General features: G+C 48.2%; 1 protein-coding gene across 1 annotated transcript in view; it reads right to left on the reverse strand.

The window, feature by feature from the left end:
• The window catches only part of anxa6 (annexin A6), a 102,106-nt gene that overhangs the window by 40,404 nt on the left and 37,432 nt on the right, over nucleotides 1-24,270 (reverse strand). The window contains exons 8-15 of the mRNA XM_078551200.1: nucleotides 23,438-23,494; nucleotides 20,634-20,727; nucleotides 18,539-18,634; nucleotides 14,914-14,972; nucleotides 13,260-13,382; nucleotides 12,367-12,425; nucleotides 8,989-9,067; nucleotides 3,939-4,020 (exon numbers count right to left, since the gene is read on the reverse strand). Of these exons, the coding sequence (XP_078407326.1) occupies nucleotides 3,939-4,020; nucleotides 8,989-9,067; nucleotides 12,367-12,425; nucleotides 13,260-13,382; nucleotides 14,914-14,972; nucleotides 18,539-18,634; nucleotides 20,634-20,727; nucleotides 23,438-23,494 (649 nt within the window). The remainder of the gene's footprint in view (nucleotides 1-3,938; nucleotides 4,021-8,988; nucleotides 9,068-12,366; nucleotides 12,426-13,259; nucleotides 13,383-14,913; nucleotides 14,973-18,538; nucleotides 18,635-20,633; nucleotides 20,728-23,437; nucleotides 23,495-24,270) is intronic.

Below are 24,270 nucleotides of genomic sequence, written 5' to 3' on the forward strand. Positions count from 1 at the left end.
TTTCCAGCAAGGAATTCACTGCTCAGTGATTGGGCAGGTGCCACTCTAGCTTCTCGGGGACAAGGATTTGAACGCGTTTGATTATTTATGAACTACTGTGCATGTCTACATCCCAAAGCCCATTGTCCATAAACTGTTTTTGGAGGAAATTCAACAGCTGCTTGGCAAAGGAATATTGCAGGACTGTGGAGTGGGGTCAAGAGAGTTTTTAAAATTCATTGATTTATGAGGCCGTCACTAGCATTTATCACCCAGCCGTCTTTAGCCTGAGCAGCAATTAGATACAAACTGAGTAACTTACTGGGCCACTAGAGGGCACTCAGGAGTCACACTGGTGTGGGACTGAAGTCACAAAGGCCCGGCCAGGTAACATAAGAACAAAAGAAATCAGAGCAGGAGTAGGCCATTTGACCCCTTGAGCCTGTTCCCACCATTCAATAGGATCATGGCTAATCTTCTACCTCAACATCCCCTTCCCACCCTAACCCCAAATCCCTTAATTTCCTTAATGTCCAAAAATCTATCAACCTCTGTCTTGAACGTACAAAGAACAAAGAAAAGCACAGCACAGGAACAGGCCCTTCGGCCCTCCAAGCCTGCGCCGATCATATTGCCCGTCAAAATAAAACATTTTGCACTTCCGGGGTCCGTATCCCTCTATTCCCATCCTATTCATGTATTTGTCAAGCTGCCTCTTAAACACCACTATCGTACCTGCTTCCACCACCTCCTCTGGCAGCGAATTCCAGACACTCACTACCCTCTGTGTAAAAAACTTGCCCCGCACATTTCCTCTATAGTTTTCTCCTCTCACCTTAAATCTATGTCCCCTAGTAATTGACTCTTCCACCCTGGGAAAAAGCTTCTGACTATCTACTCTGCCCATGCCATTCATAATTTTGTAAACTTCTATCAAGTCGCCCCTCAATCTCCGTCGCTCTAGTGAGAACAATCCGAGTTTCTCCAACCTCTCCTCATAGCTAATAACCTCCAGACCAGGCAGCATCCTGGTAAACCTCCTCTGCACCCTCTCCAACGCCTCCATATCCTTCTGGTAATATGGCGACCAGAATTGCACGCAATATTCCAAGTGTGGCCTAACCAAGGTTCTATACAGCTGCAGCATGACTTCCCAGCTTTTATACTCAATACCCCTGCCAATGAAGGCAAGCATGCCATATGCCTTCCTGACTACCTTATCCACCTGCGTTGCCACTTTCCTGTACACCCAGATCCCTCTGCCCGTCGATGCACTTAAGGGTTCTGCCATTTACTGTATAATTCCTGCCTGTATTAGACCTTCCAAAATGCATTACCTCGCATTTGTCCGGATTAAACTCCATCTGCCATTTCTCCGCCCAAGTCTCCAACCAATCTATATCCTATTGTATCCTTTGACAATCCTCTTCACTATCTGCAACTCCTCCAACCTTAGTGTCATCTGCAAACTTACTAATTAGCCCAGTTACATTTTCCTCCAAATCATTTATGTATACTACAAACAGCAAAGGTCCCAGCACTGATCCCTGAAGAACTCCATTAGTCACAGCTCTCCATTCAGAAAAGCACCCTTCCACTGCTACCCTCTGTCTTCTATGACCAAGCCAATTCTGTATCCATCTTGCCAGCTCACCTCTGATCCCGTGCAACTTTACCTTCTGTACCAGTCTGCCATGAGGGACCTTGTCAAAGGCCCTTACTGAAATCCATATATATAAGATCCACTGCCCTTCCATCGTCGATCATCTTTGTCACTTCCTCGAAAAACTCGATCAAGTTAGTGAGACACGACCTCCCCTTTACAAAAACATGCTGCCTCTCACTAATACGCCCATTTGCTTCCAAACGGCAGTAAATCCTGTCACGAAGAATCTTCTCCAATAATTTCCCTACCACTGACGTAAGGCTCACCGGCCTGTAATTTCCTGGATTATTCCTGCTATCCTTCTTAAACAATGGAACAACATTGGCCATTTTCCAGTCCTCTGGGACCTCACCCGTAGCCAGTGAGGATACAAAGATTTCTGTCAAGGCCCCAGCAATCTCCTCCCTTGCCTCCCTCAGTACTCTGGGGTAGATCCCATCTGGCCCTGGGGACTTATCCAACTTAATATTCTTCAAGACACCTAACACCTCCTCTTTTTTGATCTCAACATGATCCAGGCTATCTACACACTCTTCCCTAGACAAATCGACCGCTAAGTCCTTCTCTTTGGTGAATACTGATGAGAAGTATTCATTTAGTATCTCTCCCATTTCTTCTGGCTCCACACACAGATTCCCACCTCTGTCCCTGAGTGGGCCCACCCTATCCTTGGCTACCCTCTTGCTTTTTACATATGTAAAAAAGGCCTTGGGATTTTCCTTAATCCTGGTTGCCAATGACTTTTCATGACCCCTTTTAGCCCTCCTGACTCCTTGCTTAAGTTTCTTCCTACATTCTTTATATTCTCCACAGGCTTCATCTGTTCCCAGCCTTCTAGCCCTTATGAATGCTTCCCTTTTCTTTTTGACTAATCTCACAATATCTTTCGTTATCCAAGGTTCCTGAAATTTGCCATGCTTATCCTTCATCCTAGCAGGAACATGCCGGTCCTGAATTCTTATCAACTGACGTCAGTTGTTGATTTGCCCTCAAACATCCGCCTCCAGTCTAGATTCCTCAGTTCCTGCCTAATATTGTTATAATTAGCCTTCCCCCAATTAAGCACCTTAACCCGAGGACTCCTGTTTTCCTTATCCACCAGTAGCTTGAAACTTACTGAATTATGGTCACTTTTCCCGAAATGCTCCCCTACTGAAACTTTGACCACCTGGCCGGGTTCATTCCCTAATACCAGATCCAGTATTGCCCCTTCCCTAGGTGGACTATCTACATATTGTCTCAGGAAGCCCTCCTGGATGCACCTTACACATTCTGCACCATCTAAACCCCTAGCACTAAGTGATTCCCAGTCAATATAGGGAAAGTTAAAATCACCCACCACAACAACCCTATCGCTTTTGGTGCTCAGTGACTGAAACTCCACAGTCCTCGAGGGTAGGGAATTCCCTCTGAGTGAAGAAATTTCTCCTCATCTCAGTCTTAAATGGCCTACCCCTTATTCTGAGGCTGTGCTCCTAGTGTGATAGGTTATCGGGGGTAGGTGGGATGCAGATTTGAGGTTACTATCAAATAAGCCATGACCTTATTACATGGTGGAGCAGGCTCGAGGGGCCGAATGGCCTACTCCTGCCCCTTGCTCACATGTTCTAAGTTCCTCAGCCAGGGGGAAACAACCTCTCAGTGTCTACCCTGTCAAACCCTTTAAGAAATGTATTTGTTTCAATCGCCTCTCATTCTTCTAAACTCTAGGATAAATGGGCAGGCTTCCTTTCCTAAAGAGCCATTAGTGAACCAGATGGAGTTTCTACAACAATCTGACGTCTTCATGGTCATTGTTGCGGCTATCGGGTTTTATAAATCCAGATACTGTCTTAAAAACTCATCTGATTCACAAATGCCCTTTAGGGAAGGAAATCTGCCGCCCTTACCTGGTCTGGGCCTACATGTGACTCCAGACCCACAGCAGTGTGGTTGGCTCTTAACTGCCCCCTGATATGACCTAGCAGGCCACTCAGTTCAAGGGCAATTAGGGATGGGCAACAAATGCTGGCCTTGCCAGCAACGCCCACATCCCATGAAGGGACAAAGAAAATAAAGATTTCCCAACCGATTTCAATTGTTCAAAATATGCACGGCAGATGGGGTTTGATCTTACGCTCACAGACTATTAGTCCAGTAACATCACCCCTTCTGTGAAACCGTATCCATGGGATCAGAGTGGGCAGATTGTGGGAAGAGTGCAGAACTTATAAAAACCCCAGTTCTGCCTTGATGGGCCGAATGGCCGGTTTGTATTCTGGAACTTTCTCTGATTCTGCGGGTAATCACTGACCGAATCCTTTCATCGCCTTGCGAAGAGCCTTGGCGTCCACTTCTGGCTTGAAATCGGGAGCTGGGCGCACCGTCCCTTTCAGCTGTTTGGGAAGAAACAAGACTGCATTGGTAAGTGAGAGTGGAGTGTGGAATGAGGTAGTGGGGAGGTGGGAGGGGTGGTTGGGGTGGAGGGAGAGAATAGGGAGAGTAACCCCATTGGAATGCAGCCCGACATCTGTCCATCGCTCTGCAAGGTTCCCATGGTGACATGCCTATTGGATGTTATGGGAAGATTTTAATTTTTTTTACGCAGCGAGTTGTGGTGTTCTGGAATGTTCTGCCAGAAAGGGCAGTGGAAGCAGGTTCAATAGTAACTTTCAAAAGGGGAATGGGACGAAACCTTGAATAGGAAAATGTTTTGTCAGGCTTTCCTCTCTCTTCTTCCTCAATGACACGGTTTTGGACCAGCTCCAAATCTCTTCCTAAATGGTGGGCTATTTGACTGTAGTGGGCATCACAGCAGAACCTCTTCTAGACCATTCCAAAGGGGCCAATGGATAGGGATCAGCAGGCTGCTCTCGTACCCTGGCCAACCTAGCTCGGAGGTGTATAGGGAGGGTAGATGGAGGGCTACTGACATCAGTTGAAGCGCCTCATGGCAGCTACTGATACCAGATACTCGCTCCAACCAAGAGTTAAATCTGGGGTGTGGTTGGGACACCCTAGTAACACACAGGGCACTAGGACCCCGTGTATAACTCAGTAACACACAGGGCACTAGGACCCTGCCCAGTAACACACAAAGCACCTGGACCCTGTGTCTAACCCAGTAACACACAGGGCACTAGGACCCTACCCAGTAACACACAGGGCACTAGGACCCTGCCCAGTAACACACAGGGCACTAGGACCCTGCCCAGTAACACACAGGGCACTAGGAACCTGCCCAGTAACACACAGGGCACTAGGACCCTGCCCAGTAACACACAGGGCACTAGGACCCTGCCCAGTAACACACAGGGCACTAGGACCCTGCCCAGTAACACACAGGGCACTAGGACCCCATGTATAACACAGTAACACACAGGAACTCTGGATTTGAGGAGCTCTTGTGGTGCAGTGGGTAGTGTCCCTGCCCCTGAGCCAGGAGCTCTGGGTTCGAGTCCCACCCCAGAACGTAATGGCCAAGGAAGGTGCGTTTATAACATGGCCAAAGAGGTTAATTATCAACTTGTAAATCCTTCCAACACAAGGCCACTGGCAGGTGATAAGAGTGGGAGAGATTCCTGGTCAGTCATGTGAGGGAAAGAATGTTGGAGCCTCCACCATCACTATCTACAGCTCCAGGCTGCAACATGTATGTGAAAGTGCATGTTGCCATAGCAACCTGACTCCCTGAGTGAACTGTAACCCACCACCATATAAAACAGTAATGCAGAGAGCACTAGGACCCTGTGTATAACCAAACAACACACAGGGCACGAGGACCCTGCCCAGTAATACAGAGGAACCGGGGATTTGAACATCGAGAGTTCATAATGTTCTGAAGCAAACAGGAGGATGTTGCAGGGTCACAGTCAGTCAATTCATTAATCAGGACATAGAAAACCACGAGAGAAGTCCTTGGTTAGAGAGAGGGTATTAGGAACTATTAGATAATGGTGAGGAGTTTACAATCAGTCCCAATATGTTGATACTTACATTCTAATCTCTAGGAAACGTCAGCTGAGCAGAGCAGTGTTAGTGGGATAGCGGGAGACACCAGCAAATCAATTTCTTCACTTAAAGAGACAGTACCCCAGTGTCCGTGGGTGTTTTAAACAATTTCAGGTGTTGAGTCTATTCTATTGCATGAGCTGAATGGCCTCCTTCTGCTCTCTATGATTCAATCATCAATATAAAATCGTTATTAACCTTACCGAGGCAGCACTTCCTGTTGCCACAGCCTTTGATCAGTAACTTGCGACAACACGAAACAGCCTATGGAAATATTCATTCAGGATGGAAAGCCTATATGTAAACAGTTGGCTATAATGGTGTAGCTGTGGCTGCGGCCAGTACGCGGTGCCTTGCAGTGGGTTTCTGAAGTCTCTCTCCCGACCCTGTCACCATCTTGCAAATGTGTTAAATAAGTATACATTCATTTAACAGGCTGTGGGCAGCGTAACAGTGATTTTTCACGAAAGTGATATCAAAACTGAGCCTCTATTAATGTAGTGATCTAAACCAGAAAAACAGATCAGAATTGGAACAGCAAATTCATCTCAGAATGTTTTATTTCCCTTTTCAGCAGCCATCAGTCTGCTTTAGGTTCCATTTTTATGCACAGGTGGAAGGGACAAGTTTCTGACTTAATGGGGTCACAGACTTAAATTTTTCTGTGTCCTCGAGATGCCACCTAAGTCATCCAATGGCCCCTCAAAGACAACAGACTTGGAAACCTGTCAAAATTGCCCTTGGATAATAGAAGCTGATCAGCATTTAATGGGAATCTGTTTCATTGACTGTTATGTTTCCCTATGTTGTAACAATGACTACACTTCAGAAGCACTTAATTGGCGATAAAGAGTTTTTGGACATCCTGAGTTTCAGAAAGGTGCAATTGTAAAGAAAATATATATTTTTCCAATATTACTGTGGCCTACTGTGAAGCAGGTTTGCAGGGGCTGTGTGTGTGTGTGTGTGTGTATATGTGTGTGTATGTGTGTGTGTGTGTGTGTGTATGTATGTGTGTGTGTGTGCGTATGTGTATGTGTGTGTGTGTGTGTTTAATTTATTTAAACTGAAGACAGTCAGACTGCAAGGTTAAAATCATCAAAGAAATAGAGGTAAAAGCAGGCATTTCAAAATGGAGATGAACAAACTAAGATTGGATACACATGAATACAATATGAATATGATTTTGCATTAGGAGGTAAATGAGGAGTTGCATTTTTAGCAGTTGAGCTTCAAAGAGAGAAAAAAAGGAAGTTTTACAACTGGCAAAGATCATAAATGAATAAAGCACAGTTACTAAGTTCACTTTTCCCGAAAGTAGTGGCCATAAAGATAACATGAAAGATTTTGAGATTCTGGGAAAGGTAACTTTCAAAAGAAATTTAAGTACAATTCATTGCTACAGAAGGCTGTGGAGGCCAGGTCATTGAGTGTATTTGAGACGGAGATAGATAGGTTCTTGATTGGTAAGGGGATCAAAGGTTACGGGGAGGAGGCGGGAGAATGGGGTTGAGAAACTTATCAGCCATGATTGAATGGCGGAGCAGACTCGATGGGCCGATTGGCCTAATTTCTGCTCGAATGTCTTATGGTCTTATGGTCTACATTGGGTTTAAAGATGAAAGAGAAAAACATATTTAAGGAGAGATTGAAAGCTGTATGAGGTGTGGCCATGTGAGATTTTGAAGAGTGTGCTGTGCGAAGACAGGCCTGTGAAGGAAGCAGCCTCTCGCCACCCACAGAAGTGTCTGGTTGTTCCAGAAAGCAAGGTTTTGTTACAAGCCTTGAATTTCCATTGTTGAATGAGAGGGAGAAAGAAGTCCTGTGAGGACAGATGGAAACTTGGCAGATGGAATATAATGTGGGAAAATGTGAGGTTATGCGTGTTGGCAGGAAGAATAGAGGAGCTGGATATTACTTAAATGGAGAAGTCTGCAGAAAGCTGCAGCACAGAGGGATTTGGGGATCCTCGTGCATGAATCCCAAAAAGCTAACATACAAGTTCAGCAGGTAATAGGGAAGGCAAATGGAATGTTGGCCTTTATTTCAAAGGGAATAGAGTATAAAAAAAGGGAAGTCTTGCTAAAACTATACAAGGCACTTGGTAGACCACACCTAGAATACATTGAACAGTTTTGGTCCCCATATCTAAGTAAAGATATACTGGCATTGGAGGCAGTCCAGAGAAGGTTCACAAGGTTGATCCCAGGTACGGAGGGGTTTTTTTATGAGGAGAGGTTGAGTAGGCTGGGCCTGTATTCATTGGAGTTTAGAAGAATGAGAGGTGACCTTATTGAAACATATAAGATTATTAGTGAGCTTGACAGGGTACTTGCTGAGAGGTTCTTTTCCCTTGTGGGAGAGTCTAGGAACAGAGGGCATAATCTCAGTGTAAGGGGGCGCCCATTTAAGACAGAGATGAGGAGGAGTTTCTTCTCTCAGAGGGTAGTGAATCAGTGGAATTCTTCACCACAGAGGACTGAAGAGGCTGGTTCATTAAGTTTATTCAAAGCTGAGATAGGCAGATTTTTAATCAGTAAGAGAATCAAGGGTTATGGGGAAAAGACAGAAACGTGGAGGTGAGGATTATCAGATCAGCCATGATCTCACTGAATGGCGGAACAGACTCAACGGGCCGAATGGCCTACTTCTGCTCCTATGTCTTATGGTCAAGGTACACCTCCCCTTTAGCAACAGTAGGTGCCTTGCAGTAATTTTACTGGATATTTTATAGATTAAGAATCTATAGGGACTGTTGCTTGGAAAAGGGTGCTTATTTGTGAGTCTAACTAAGTAGAAATCTTCTGGGAAACGTAAGACTAAATTTAACTGTGCAGCTATAATCTTGTGTGTTTAAGCTTTCTTTCCTTTTGTTAATAAATGTTTTAATTTAATATTTAAAATCCCCAAAAGTGGTGGTGGAATCTTTAGTTCTGACTGCAGTACACATACCTTCTCGTGATGAATACAAATTTCAAATCGTTGTGATAGCTTGGCCAAGTTTCCCTTTGGGATTTGGTCAGTCTGGCAATGACCGCACTACAGAAATACAAGTTTTTTTTGCTTCTAGTTCAAATTGTTGCATTTGTTTCATCTCACAGTGCTATACCAGAGGGGCATTATGAACAATAAACACCACTCCAATTTAGCGATGCTTTTAAATTTAAGCTCCCCAAAAACCTTTTAAGGTCACTCGACCGGCGAGTACTGTCTCTTTAAGATCCGAGTTGTGCGTTTTGTACAGACAGATCAAACGCAAGCTTGCATCCAGAGGAAGGTGTGGCAAAGGGGATCAGCAGTGGGGTTGGGGGTAGTGGGGAGAGAGGGGCTGAAGCTACTTGTGTAAACCAAACCTCCATTCGGGTGACGGCACTGACTTCCCAAATCTGATAGGCAACCTGCGCAGCCTCGGGGAAGAATTCACCTGCAGCGCTGCAACATTAAGCAAACAGTACAATGTGGTGAGACCCAGTAAGGGAATGGGACTCCGAAAATAATAGAGGGAACACAAGTGGCATGTGTAGTATTTGTTCCCAAGATGAGCTTCCAACAACATATCTGCACTATCATCAAAATCGCCTACTCCCCCCTGCATAACCTGGCCCTGTCCCCACTCTTCTGCTGCTGAAACCCTCACCCGTGCCTTTCTTACCTTTACACTTGACCACGCCAATGTTCTCCTGGCCGCCTCCCAGCTTCCAAATTTTAAAAGCTTGAGCTCATCCCATGACTCTGTCGCCCATATCCCGACCCGCACCATGTCCTGTTCGTCCATCCCCATCACCATCCCCCGACTTTTATTGGTTTGGCCACTCCTCAATTTTAAAATTCTCATCATCATCTTCCAATTCCTCCACGTCCTCATCTCTCCCTATCTCTCTAACCCCCCCTCCAGCCCTACAACTGGTCATCATCTCTGCGCTCCTCCACTTCTGACCACTCATGCATCCCTGATTCCTCGATTTTAATCATTCCACCATTGTTGGCCTTGCCTTCAGTTGCCTGGGCTCTAAGTTCTGGAATTCCCTCCCTAAACCTCTCCAGCTCTCTCTCCTCCTTTAAGACACTCCTGAAAATCTACGTCTTTGACCAAGCTTTCTCCTTATGTGGTTTAGTGTCAAATTTCGTTTTTACAATTGCTCCTGTGAAGCACCTCGGGTCCCTTTACTACATTAAAGATGCTATATAAAAGCAAGTTGTTGTTGTATCTGATCTACAGCAAAAACCTCTCCAGCCGCCTCCCCTGCTAAATTCTTCATGAGGTTAAGCCTTAAGCAAGATGTAACACCATCATCACCAACCTAACTCGATTAAATCCAACCCAACCGAGCACACCCCAACCTAACCCTCCGCAACCCTCCCCTCCCCAACCCAGCCCTCCACAACCCAACCTAACCCTCCGCAACCCTCCCCTCCCCGACCAAACCCTCCCCTCTCCGACCCAACCCAACCCTCTACAACCCAACCTAACCCTCCGCAACCCTCCCCTCCCCGACCCAACCCTCCACAACCCGACCCAACCCTCTCCTCCCCAGCCCAACCCTCCCCTCCCCGACCCAACCCTCTGCCACCCGACCAAACCCTCCCCTCTCCAACCCGACCCTCCGCAACCCGATCCAACCCTCCCCGGCCCGACCTTCCCCTCCCCGGCCCGACCCGACCCTCCCCGGCCCGACCCGACCCTCCCCGGCCCGACCCGACCCGACCCTCCCCGGCCCGACCCTCCCCTCCCCGGCCCGACCCGACCCTCCCCGGCCCGACCCGACCCTCCCCTCCCCGGCCCGACCCTCCCCTCCCCGGCCCGACCCGACCCTCGCCTCCCCGACCCGACCCTCCCCTCCCCGGCCCGACCCGACCCTCCCCGACCCTCCCCGGCCCGACCCGACCCTCCCCGGCCCGACCCGACCCTCCCCGGCCCGACCCGACCCTCGCCTCCCCGACCCGACCCTCCCCTCCCCGACCTGACCTGACCCGACACCCCCCTCCCCGACCCGACACTCCCCTCCCCGACCCTCCCCTCCCCGACCCTCCCCTCCCCTACCCGACCCTCCCCTCCCCGACCCTCCCCTCCCCGACCCGACCCTCCCCTCCCCGACCCGACCCTCCCCTCCCCGACCCGACCCTCCCCGACCCTCCCCTCCCCTCCCCGACCCTCCCCTCCCCTCCCCGACCCGACCCTCCCCTCCCCGACCCGACCCTCCCCTCCCCGACCCTCCCCTCCCCTCCCCGACCCGACCCTCCCCTCCCCGACCCTCCCCTCCCCGACCCTCCCCGACCCGACCCTCCCCGACCCGACCCTCCCCGACCCGAACCTCCCCTCCCCGACCCGACCCTCCCCTCCCCGACCCGACCCTCCCCGACCCGACCCTCCGCAACCCGGCCCGACCCTCCGCAACCCGACCCGACCCTCCGCTCCCCGACCCGACCCTCCGCTCCCCGACCCGACCCTCCGCTCCCCGACCCGACCCTCCGCTCCCCGACCCGACCCTCCGCTCCCCGACCCGACCCTCCGCTCCCCGACCCGACCCTCCGCTCCCCGACCCGACCCTCCGCTCCCCGACCCGACCCTCCGCTCCCCGACCCGACCCTCCGCTCCCCGACCCGACCCTCCGCTCCACGACCCGACCCTCCGCTCCACGACCCGACCCTCCGCTCCACGACCCGACCCTCCGCTCCACGACCCGACCCTCCGCTCCACGACCCGACCCTCCGCTCCACGACCCGACCCTCCGCTCCACGACCCGACCCTCCGCTCCACGACCCGACCCTCCGCTCCACGACCCGACCCTCCGCTCCACGACCCGACCCTCCGCTCCACGACCCGACCCTCCGCTCCACGACCCGACCCTCCGCTCCACGACCCGACCCTCCGCTCCACGACTCGACCCTCCGCTCCACGACTCAACCCTCCGCTCCACGACTCAACCCTCCGCTCCACGACTCAACCCTCCCCGACCCAATCCAAGTTCTGTTGCTTTTACCTTTGATTTCTCCTGATGCCTGTGCTGAGGATGTTGCTGACCTGTGTACAATCCCACAGATTGGGAATTCTCCATGATCCACCACCACCTGTCATGCACTAGGGTGGAGGTGGGGAGAGTGTGCGAAACGGGCATCCCTTTCATTGTTACAAATAGCAGAGGCCTCACTGTAAGGACCCACCTCCAATAAAACTTCACTTAAGACAGCCCAGCAGTTATGTGGCAGAAAGCAGAGGAGCCCAGGACAAAGTCATCAGGTTCTGTAATCAAAGCTTCCTCCTGTCACCTTCCTGGGATGTTAAGAACATAGGAACAAGAGGGGAGGCCATTCAGCCCCTCAAGTCTGTTCTAACATTGATCAGATCATGGCTGACCTGTATCTTAACTCCAACCTATTTTGGTTCTGTAACACTTAATCGCCTTCCCTAGTAAAAAATCTATTCTTCTCAGTTTTGAAATTTCAATTGAGCCTCAGCCTCAACAGGATTTTGGGGAGGAGAGTTCCAGATTTCCGCTATCCTTTGTGTGAACGGCACAGCTCTCATGTTAAGGTTCTGTCCCATTGATCTGGACTAACTGACCAGTTTTAGCTCATCAAAACTCTTCAGGCTTCCTTTAACCGCCCACCCCCTAATATCCACACCGTCAAATGGATTGTAATCGGCCTCGGTATTAATGGGAGCCTGGAGACTGGGAATCGCTGACCTGTATCCATCACACAAGGAGGAATGCTAAGGTGAAGAGCCTTACTCATCATCGCCTCCACAGAGTCGCAGCAGAGCTCGCTTGTAATCGCCAGAGGTGTCGCTCTGAAAGGAAGTGGACAGCAGTGATACACGGCTGTGCGTCAGTACAGTGCAAATCATTTATCGTATCACAATCCGTCCCCTGCTCCCCTCATGGTATTAGCTGCTGTGTGCTAGTCCTGATAGCGATGAGGTAACCGCTGCATCACTTTCCCTACCTTCCCCTCAATCTCCACCCACCACACTATAAGCTGGGCACCATGCCAGCTGTGCCAATCAGGACTGTGGGCATGAGCCACCTGCCACTTTCTGACTGCCTTTGCCCCACACCCAATGTGGCTCCCTGCCAATGACGGAGCTACCCATCAGGGGCGAGGCTGAGGGAGTTGTCCCACTGAGTCACGCTAGGATATGCTTCTATTCCATGGATGCCAGTCACTCTTGGGTATCTCAACCAAGTTGCTACTTTTCCTTCACTTTAGCAGTGACAGATGGCAGATCGACCATGGCAGGGGAGCATTATATTCAAGGCTGATCCCGTCCTTACCCATCACCCACACATATTCACTCACACGCCTACACACCCACACACACATTCACTTACACACCCACTCACACACGTGCACAGAAGCAGTCATTAAACACATACGTGCTCACATACATACATGTGCAAATGCACACGCACAGAGACACACATATATATATATATATATATATTTATATAAACAGGAACACGGGCCCTGGTTGATTTCCCCCTCTCTAACCTCGGGCATAATGGTGCTGCATTGAGATCTCTTTTGTACTAAATAACCTGCCCAGGTTGGTTGGAAATCTCCAGGTCGACATGCGGATTGAACAAACCCTCCTGTAGCTCAAATCCTGGGCATTAGCACTCACCCTAATCGTATTGTGCAGCGATTTCTCATACTTCATCCTGAACTCTTCCCTGATGTCCAACATATCGATCTCACTACGGGAAATCATGATTCGGATCAGAGTGTTGTCCCTCGTACCCATTCCCTGCACAAGGACAAAGAAAGAGAGAGTGACACCTCCGCTATTGTTCACTCTGCAAGTGGTTTGCTGCGCGGAGTCTTCACGGCTACACCATGGACACCCTTCACTGGACACCATACAGGGAAAGATCAGCACCTGATAGCGAGTTACTCCCGCTCTTCCAGGTGTCAGCCGTGGCTCAGTGCCTGAGGCAGAAGATTGTGGATTCAAGACCAACTCCAGAGATTTGAGCACGTAACCTGGGCTCACGCTCCCAGTGAGGGAATGCGGCACTGTTGGAGGTGCCATCTTTCAATCGAGGCCTTGTCTATCCTCTCAGGTAGGTTTAAGAGATACCACACCACTGTGTGAAGAGAAGACAAGGGCAGTTCTCTTCACCGTTGCTGGAAATATTTATTTCTTACTCAATTTCACTAAAACAACATCTTGTCACCTAAACCACTGGCGCTTGTGGGACCCTGAATGCAAATACATCAAAAGTAGTGGCTGTAAAACATTTTAAGATGACTTAGCCTCCTGAAAGTCACTATATAAATGCAAGTTTTTCTTTAAGGTAGTTATGTTACTGGACTAGTAATCCAGAGGTCTGGACTAATGACCCCAGATAACACAAGTTCAAATCCCACCATGGTATCTGGGGAATTTAAATTCAGTTCATTCAATAAATCTGGAATAAAAAAATGTAATGGTGACCCTGAAACTAGTGGATTGTCAAAAAACCCCATCTGGTTCAGTCCTGTCCTTTAGGGAAGGAAATCTGCTATCCTTACAGGGGAGGTGATGGTATAATGGTGTTGTCATTGGACAGAAACCCAGGGTAATGCTGTGGGGACCTGGGTTCAAATCCCACCATAAGCAGTGAAATTTGAATTCAATAAAAAATTTGGAAATCAAAAGTATTGTGGTTAAAAACCCATCTGATTCACTAATTCCTTAACCTGGTCTGGCCCACAACAAATGTGGTTGATTCTTAAAATGCCCCCTGAACAAGGGCAAATAGGGGTGGGCGATAAATGCTAGGCTAGACAGCAATGTCCATGTTCCCATGAACAATTTAAAATTGCCTGGCCTAAATGTGACTCCAGACTCTCAGCGATGTGGTTGACTCGGAGATGGCCCAGCCACTCAGTTTTTATCACATGAGCACTGCAGTGGGTCAAGAAAGCAGCTCGACATCACCTTCCCTCAGACAATTCGAGATAGGCAACAAATGTCGGCTATGCCAGTGATGCCCACATCCGATGAATGAATAAGTAAAAATGGCCAGGGACGTCCTGAGTTCATGGAAGCCACCCTATTGCTGCATTTGCAACAAAGCAAGAGGAGCTGTGCTGCAAAAGATACCTCGGTGGGAACAGCCTGCTTCAGGATATCCTGAGGGTTTTTGGGGCTAGAGGAACGAGTGGGGAAAGTGGTGTTGATGTCAAAGATCAGCCATGATCTTATTGAATGGGGGAGCAGGGTCACGGGGCCGAATGGCCTACTCCTGCTCCTGTTTCTCATGTAGTTACGTGGAAAGTCTTTGTTGTTTTACCTTCATTGCTTTGTATAGTCTGGAGGCGAAATATTCCTGAGTGTTTCTGGCACATCGGACTGGGGAATGCAAAAACACAGGCAACGTTAAGTGAAAAAGGCCTGATCTGATACCATCAATACCGACAATGACTAAAAACATATCACATCAACGCAAAATAATCTCTAACCTCGGGGTGTGATGGAACGTGAAGATAAATCCAGTTAAACTGGGACCACAGAGTGGAGAGTGTGGTACAAAGGGTAAACAAGGTCTGGGCGGGGGGATAGTTTTTTTTTTAACAAGGTCTGGGAAGTGTGCTTTATGGTGCGGGGGCTTTAGTGGGAGGCCTGGGTGGGGAGGCTATCACTAGAAGTGACCATGAAACTCTGGGATCGTCATTAAAATCCAGGCCAATTCACTAACGTCATTTTTGGGAATTAAACTGGAATGCTCAGAAGATCCATATTTCTGTATGGATTCATCAGGCGATTTTCCCCGGATACTGTTCAATGCAATGGAACCCCCATGGTGGCCGGATGGGGTCTGAAGTTGAAAGGTTGGTTTAGCGCACATTTAGCACAGGCGCCGTCTGGCTAAAGGAATTCAATCGTGTGTGAGGAATTAGCTGCCTAGAGGATCATTGGAGTGTTGACTGAGAATTAAACTGCCTGTTGGCACTCAACGAAGAGGCCACATGCCATCCTGGTCACTAGCGTCCTAACGCTCCCTGTTAACCGCAACAAAGCCGTACAGAAGTTAAAAACATCATTGCTGAGCATGTCGAGTGCGCTACCACCTATTACTGTCCAATGACTGCTGCAGCTTTGAAGAGGATATTGAATACTCAGCTGGAGTATTTCTGGGCGCCACACTATAGGAAGGATGTAAACACATTGGAGAGAGAGCAGAAGAGGTTTACAAGAATGGTTCCAGGGATGAGACACTTCAGTTACGAAGACAGGTTGGAGAGATTGGGACTGTTCCTCCTTGGAGAGAAGAAGGCTAAGAGGGAATTTGACAGAGATGTTCAAAATCATGAGGGGGCTGGACAGAGTAGATGGAGAGAAGCTGTTCCCACTCGTAAAAACATCAGGAACGAGAGGGCGCAGATTTAATGTGATTTGCAAAAAGAAGCAAATGCAAATTGAGAAAAAACTTTTTCACCCAAGGAGTGGTTGGGGTCTGGAATGCACTGCCTGGAAGTGTGGTGGAGGCAGGTTCAATCGAGGCATTCGAGAGGGCATTAGATGATTACTTGAATAGAAACAAGGTGCAGGGGTACAGGGAAAAGGCAGGGCAATGGCACTAGGTCACAATGCTCGTTTGGAGAGCCGGGTGCAGACACGATGGGCCGAATGGCCTCCTTCTGCGCTGTTAAAATTCTGTGTTTCTGTGAAACACGCCAGGAGACGTACTGGAAGACTTTGGGTGAGATTTTTCAGCCCCGCCCACCGTCGGGATCGTCCGCTCCCGCCATGAAGAGGCTGGAAAATCCCAGCCTTTGTCAAAACTTCACCAACATTTAAGCTACGTTTATTCCGAAAATTCTCCAAGAGCTTTGCCTAGGAAACGGTGAGTGCTGTGCTACTTCACCTTACCGGATACTGTACAGGAGTCACTAGGAGAAAGGGAGATTGGGCATGGGCATCTTGCTGAGGGTGCCCCTTGGTCTGCAGGAATGAGGGGAGGAGGGCATGAGCAACATCAGCTACTGCAGTGGGGGGTGGGCAGGAGGGCGAGGAGGATGAGGGGACTCCTTCCCCACCCCCCTTGCGCTTACAGGACACCCGTCCTCCGCTGGATCTCCTCCACCAGGACGTCCAGTTCTGTGCCTGTGTGTCCTCTACCCCAGTCCCTGGACCATCCTGAAACTTGCCAGCGTGTGTCAGGCTGCACACTCCATGGGCTGGATGTTCAGCTCAGCGTGCAGGCGTGCACCCAACACGCACACAGGCGTGAAATAGTTCGCGATGATGTCAGGCGAGCGTCCCCACGTCATCCCGCACTCGCGCGATATTTCGGTCAGTGGGTGCGCGCGGGAGTTGACAGCGGCCTGCCGACAGTTAAGAGGGCTGTTAAACCCATTAATAAATTAATTAAACTGAATTTTTCCCTGCCCATCTGTCATGATGCTATTAATATATATATAATGTTATTGGAAATTACCTTTTTTAAAATAGAGGTTTAGTCTGTGGGGGTGTCTGTGTGCGTCTTAATGAGATTAAAGCCAGCTAGTCTGGATGCTTTAATGTATAGTAGTTTTGAGATGTAAACAGAGGTGGGGGTACATTTGCATTTTGTTGAATAGAGCATTCAAGGAGAGTGAAATCTTGCACCTAGCTAGGAGACACCAAGCAATGTTTATATTACTAAAAAAAATTGGTATTATGGAAGGGGTTTTATTGTTAGAAGAGGGAGAGTTCAAAGGGTCTGGTGATACAATGAGGATTTACATTCAAAGGGGAAGGCTGGGTATAACCTGAGAGGAGTTTGTGTGTGTGCAGGGCAGAGGCATCAAAGCAGCTGTAAGCCTACAACTGTCTGCAAAGGAACCAAATTGAAAGGAACCTCATTTTGAGTTCATAAGGTGAAAATGCTTTGCCTGGCGTCTGCTTAAAATCTATGGGTTGTTGTTGCCTTAATGGAGATTAGTTTGGGAATTTGTTAAAAGTTATGACAGTAGTAATTTGTAGCCATGTAGATATGTTTAATTTGTTGTAAATTAATAAAGGTCTCATTTAGTTTGATATGAAAACCTCTCGAGAACTGGTGGTCTTATTCCTGAATTTAGAGCTGCAACTCAAATGTACCAATTGAAAATATAGGTTATGACAGTTGTTTCAAGTTTCCCTCTGGGATTTTAACTAACTCAGCCTTTACCAACTGCCGTGTCATAACACTTACCGTTGGCGGGCAGACGAAAAGGCAAAAAGCAGCCTTTGGATTTTTGAGGAAACCTCATCCACGGGTGGGATGAGGTTTCCGACGTTAATCAAAAATAAAATAGAAATTTTAAAACCTCATTTCTAACATGTCACAGGGTCACCTGAGGGGGACACGTTTTCCTTTTTAAAACTTTATTTTTTTCATGTGAAAAATCTTCAGTTGCCTGAGGCAGCTCTGTGCCTTCAGGGAGATCTCTGTGAGCGCACCCGCGCTGACTTCCAGGCTGGCCCTCCTCCATGACCCCCTCCCCCACCACCCACTACCGACCCAGGCAGCGCTGAGCATTTCAGCGCGCATTCATGCCGGCCGTTAATTGGCCGGCCAGCGTGAAATCGCGGTCAGGGCCCAATCACAGGTGGCGGACCATTGCACAGCCGCTCCTGGGCCCACCCACAAGGGGAAGCCCCTCCCCCCGCATCTCAGTGGGAGTGTGAGAGCGCAGGCTCCAGGAATATTGCATCTAATCAGCACCAGAGTGTCAAACGTGTCATTTACAGCACCTGCAGGCACTTTGGGGAATCGTGATATTATTAATTAGCTAGAAAACCAGACTTCTCTCATTAGCAAACTGCCTACTCAGCACGTTTTCACTCTTTAGCCAAACCAACGCCCCAAAAGTTCAAGGTTTCACACAGCCTCACCCTTATTTTTAAACTCTTTCATTGCTCTAACGCTCAGCAAGAATGTTCAATCTTACCCACTGCCAGCATCAGCTTCTCTAAATCACCCGACAGTTCACCCCTCAGGCTCTCTTCAATTTCCTTTCCAGCAATCTTCTGATACTCGTCAAACACTGAGAAACATTCCAAGCAGAGGAGGTCAACAGCTTTGTTAAAGTAAACACACAAGCACACCAACCTGTATGTATGAACACACGTGCACACAAGCCTGCATGCACACACATGTACACACACCAGCCTATGTACACACACAAACGCACACACACAAATGTACACACGTACACACACGCACACATACACACACGCGCACGTACACACACACGCACGTACACACACACGCACGTACACACACACGCACGTACACACACACGCACATGTACACACACACACACGCACATGTACACACACGCACACATGTACACACACACACATGTACACACACACGCGCACATACACACACACGCACGTACACACACGCGCACGTACACACACGCACGTACACACACACGCACGTACACACACACGCACATGTACACACACACGCACATGTACACACACGCACATGTACACACACGCACATGTACATACACGCACACGCACATGTACACACACACACACGCACACACACACAAACGCACACGCACACACACACACACACGCACACGTACACACATGCACACGTACACACACGCACACGTACACACACGCACACACACGTACACGCACACGCACACGCACACACATGCACACGTACACACACGCACACGTACACACACGCACACGTACACACACGCACACGTACACACACGCACACGTACACACACGCACACACACACACACACGTACACACACACACGTACACACACACACGTACACACACACACGTACACACACACACACACGTACACACACACACAATGTACACACACACACAATGTACACACACACACAATGTACACACATATACACACACACATACATGCACACAAACATACGCACACACACAAACGTACACACACAAGCACATGCACACACAAACATACACACACATACACCAATGTACACGCACACAAATGTACACACACACACGCACTTGTACACACACACGCACATGTACACACACATGCACATGTACACACACACACGCACATGTACACACACACGCACATGTACACACACACACACACATGTACACACACACACACACACGTACACACACACACACACACGCACACGTACACACGCACACGCACACACGCACACGCACACACGTACACACACGCACACGTACACACACGCACACGTACACACACGCACATGTGCACACACACGCACACGTACACACACACGTACACACACACAATGTACACACACACACAATGTACACACATATACACACACACGTACACACACACAAGCACACGCACACAAACATACGCACACACACAAACGTACACACACAAGTACATGCACACACAAACGTACACACACATACACAAATGTACACGCACACAAATGTACACACACACACGCACAAATGTACACACACGCACATATACTCACACATGCACACAAACGTACACACACACCTGTACGCACATGTACGCAAACACGTTCACACACACATATGCGCATACACGTGCACACACTCAAACGTACAAACCAATCTGTACAAACCCATACACACACAAACACCAACCTGCACACAGGCATGTACTTATGCACTTGCACAGGCATACAGACATGCATGTCCACTTTACATAAGCACATGCACTTACTTAGACACATGGATGACAATTTGAAAGTCAGTGGGGGTTAACTGTGTACAGGTGCACTGACTGAATTATGAGAGGTGATTTTGCCTATGGCAGGTGACAGCAAAGTTCCAAGCTGCAGGCATGATACAGATCTATCACAGGGGCACTGCCAACCAACAGGTCAGTAAACAACACCACGTGTGAGGCAGTAACACACTGGAAGATCAAGAGACGGTTAAATGATGGGTTTATCACACTGCTCCTAATGATGGGTTTATCACACTGCTCCTAATGATGGGTTTATCACACTGCTCACAATGATGGGTTTATCACACTGCTCATTCAACCACCGTACCCAACTGAAGATGGCAAAAGCTTCGGTTTCCGAGGATAGTAATAAACGAGCTCTCTGTGGTTCCCCACTGCAGTTCTCCAGCTTCATACAGCTCCTGTGGGATTTAAACAGGGGAACATTAGAAACAGGAAGAGGCCATTTAGCCCTTGGGTCTGCTTCACCAGCCAATCAGATCAGGGCTCTGATTTATAACAACCTCAGTCTTGAAGATTCCATTCCCTCATTCCTTTACTTCCCCACTAGAGGAAATTGTTTTTCTGTATCAACATTATCCACTCCTTTTAATATTTCTGACACCACATCAGATCAGTCCCCAATCTCCCATCGTCCAGGGAATACAGCTCAATATTGTGGAACCTATCTTCACGGCTTAATCTTTTCAGATGAGATCTTAACCTGACCATGCTTGTCGGTTCAGGCGCATGTTAAAGATCCTCTGGCACTATTGGAAAAAACAGCAGGGGCGTCCCCTCTCGTGTTCTGGCCCAATAATTACCCCCTCAACCAACATCACTTAAAAAAAAAACAAGATTATATAACCATTATGTTAATGTTGTTTGTGGGATCTTGCTGTGCACAATTTGGGAGAGGGGCTGCGGCATTTTCTACATTACAGCAGTGACTGCACTTCACAGAATCGTCAATTGTACAGCATGGAGGAGGCCATTCAGCCCATCATGTCTATGCCAGCCGTTTGAAAAGCTCACCACCTCCCCCACCCCTTCGATACTATCCCCACAGCCCTCAATTATTCCCCCTACAAGTATTTATCTAATTATTCTGTGTAAGTTATTACTGGATCTACTCCTACCGGCCTTTCAGACAGAACATTCCAGATCATAAAGACTCGCTGTGTAAAAAAGAAATTCTCCTTGTCTCCACTCCAGCTCTTTTGCCAATTATCTTCAATCTGTGTTCTCTGGTTACTGACTCCCCCACCCCTCCTCCTGCCACTGGCAACTGTCTCTCTAAATAAATCCTTCATAATAATTCTGAACTAAATCTCCCCATAACCTTCTCTTCACTAAGGAGAACTATCCCAGCTTCTCCAGTCTCCTGAGATAAGTGAAGTCCCTCGTCCTTGTGGTTTTAGTGAATTTCCCCTCCACTCTCTCTCTCTCTAATGCCTCGACATCCTTCCCGAATCCAAATTGAACACAATACTTCAGCTGAGTCCTGACCAGTGATTGACAAAGTTTTGGCATCAGTTTTTTTTTTAAACTTTTGTTTTCTATGCCTCGGTTAATTAAGCCAAGAGTCCCGTCTGCTTTTTTTTAAACAGCCATCTCAATTTGCCCTGCCTTCTTCAAATATATTTTTATTCATTTACAGGGTGTGGGCGTCGTTGGCTAGACCAGCATTTATTGCCCATCCCTAACTGCCCTCGAGAAAGTGGTGGTGAGCTGCCTTCTTAAATCACTGAAATGTGCTGTTAGGGAGTTCCAGGATTTTGACCCAGCGACAGTGAAGGAACGGCGATATATTTCCAAGTCAGGATGGTGAGTGACTTGGGGGGAACTTCCAAGTGGTGGTGTTCCCATCTATCTGCTGCCCTTGTCATTCTATGTGGTAACAGTCGTGGGTTTGGAAGGTGCTGTCTAAGGAGCCTTGGTGAGTTCCTGCAGTGCATCTTGTAGATGGTATACACTGCTGCTACTGTGCGTCAGTGATGGAGGGAGTGAATGTTTGTGGATGTGGTGCCAATCAAGCTTTGTCCTGGATGGTGTCAAGCTTCTTGAGTGTTGTTGGAGCTGCACTCATCCAGGTAAGTGGGGAGTATTCCATCACACTCCTGTCTTGTGCCTTGTAGATGGTGGACAGGCTTTGGGGAGTCAGGAGGTGAGTTACTCGTTGCACGATTCCTAGCCTCTGACCTGCTCTTGTAGCCCCAGTATTTATATGGCTAGTCCAGTTCAGTTTCTGGTCAATGGTGACTCCCAGGATGTTGATAGTGGGGGATTCAGCGATAGTAATGCCATTGAATATCAAGGGGCAATGGTTAGATTCTCTCTTGTTGGAGATGGTCATTGCCTGACACTTGTGTGGTGCGAATGTTACTTGCCACTTGTCAGCCTAAGCCTGGATACTGTCCAGACCTTGCTGCATTTGGACATGGACTGTTTCGGTATCTGAGGAGTCACAAATGGTGCTGAACATTGTGCAATAATCAGCGAACATCCCCACTTCTAATCTTATGATGGAATTATATCAATTATGATTGATGAAGCAGCTGAAGATGATTGGGCCGAGGACACTACCCTGAGGAACTCCTGCAGTGATGTCCTGGAACTGAGATGACTGACCTCCAACAACCACAACCATCTTCCTTTGTGCTAGGTATGACTCCAACCAGCGAAGAGTTTTCCCCCTGATTCCCACTGACTCCAGTTTTGCTAGGGCTCCTTAATGCCACACTCAGTCAAATGCAATTGATGTCAAGGGCAGTCACTCTTAAATATTTGTGCATGTACACCCTCAGGTCTCTTGGTTCCTACACCTGGTTTAGAATTGTACCATTTCATTTTTAATTGCCCCTTCACACTCTTCCTACCAAATTCGTCACTTCAAAAAGTCCTTCATTGGCTGTAAAGCACTTTGGTTCCTGAGGTTGTGAAAGGTGTTACAGAAAGGAAAGTTCTTTCTAGCCTGAGGCTTTTGAGGCCTTAGTTACAGCCTTTGCTACCTTGACAGCCCTGAGTGCGAGCAGTATGGTTGGTGTTGGGGTGATGGGCTAACGTTCAGCCTGGAGATTGTCAGTCAGGGTTCAGCACTGCTGGGAATCCAAGCCCGTGTACTGGACCTACCTTTGCATCCTCAGCCACCAGATCTTCACTGACAACGTCATCTTTTTCTCTGGTTCCCTAGAAGACACAAGAAATAGAGGAAACAAGAATTCATTTTTCCTGTCTTTGAAACTCGATTTGCATCATAGGCACAAGAGGAGGCCATTCAGCCCCTCAACTCTGTTCTGCCTCCCAATTAGATCATGGCTGATCTGCACTTCCAACCCATGTACCTGATTCTGCTCCATGTCCTTTGATACCCTCAACCAACAAAAGTCAACCAATCAATCATCTTTTATATGGACTATAGAGGAAGGAGTAAGACATTTGTTTGTGCTGTAGATAATGAAAGTTTACTTTGCATCTTCCGCAGAATATCACACGATCGGTCACTCCATGCTAAAGCCATTTCCAAATTATGGGCACCACACATTAGGAAGGGTGTCAAGGTCTCAGAGAGGGGGAGAGGAGATTCACTGGAATGACACTGGGGTAGGGGGGGTGAGCAGCTTCAGGTACGTGCAGAGACTAGAGAAGCTGGGGTTGTTCTCATCACAGCAGAGAAGATTCAGGGGAGATTTAACAGAGATGTTTAAAATCATTAAGAGTTTTAGTACAGTAAATAAGGAGTGAATACTGTTTCCAGTGGCAGTAAGCAGGGGACTCAGGTTTACGGTGATTAGGAAAAGAGCCAGAGGCAAAATGAGGACAATTTTTGTTAACACAGCGAGTTATTGTGATCTGGAACGCGCTGCCTGAAAGGGTGGTGGAAGCAGACACAATGATAACTTTCAAAAGGGAATTGGATAAATACTTGAAAGGAAAATATTGGCAGGGTTATGAACAAAGAACAG

The sequence above is a fragment of the Cetorhinus maximus genome, chromosome 10 (assembly GCF_964194155.1).
Source record: "Cetorhinus maximus chromosome 10, sCetMax3.hap1.1, whole genome shotgun sequence".
Taxonomy (NCBI): Eukaryota; Metazoa; Chordata; class Chondrichthyes; order Lamniformes; family Cetorhinidae; genus Cetorhinus; species Cetorhinus maximus.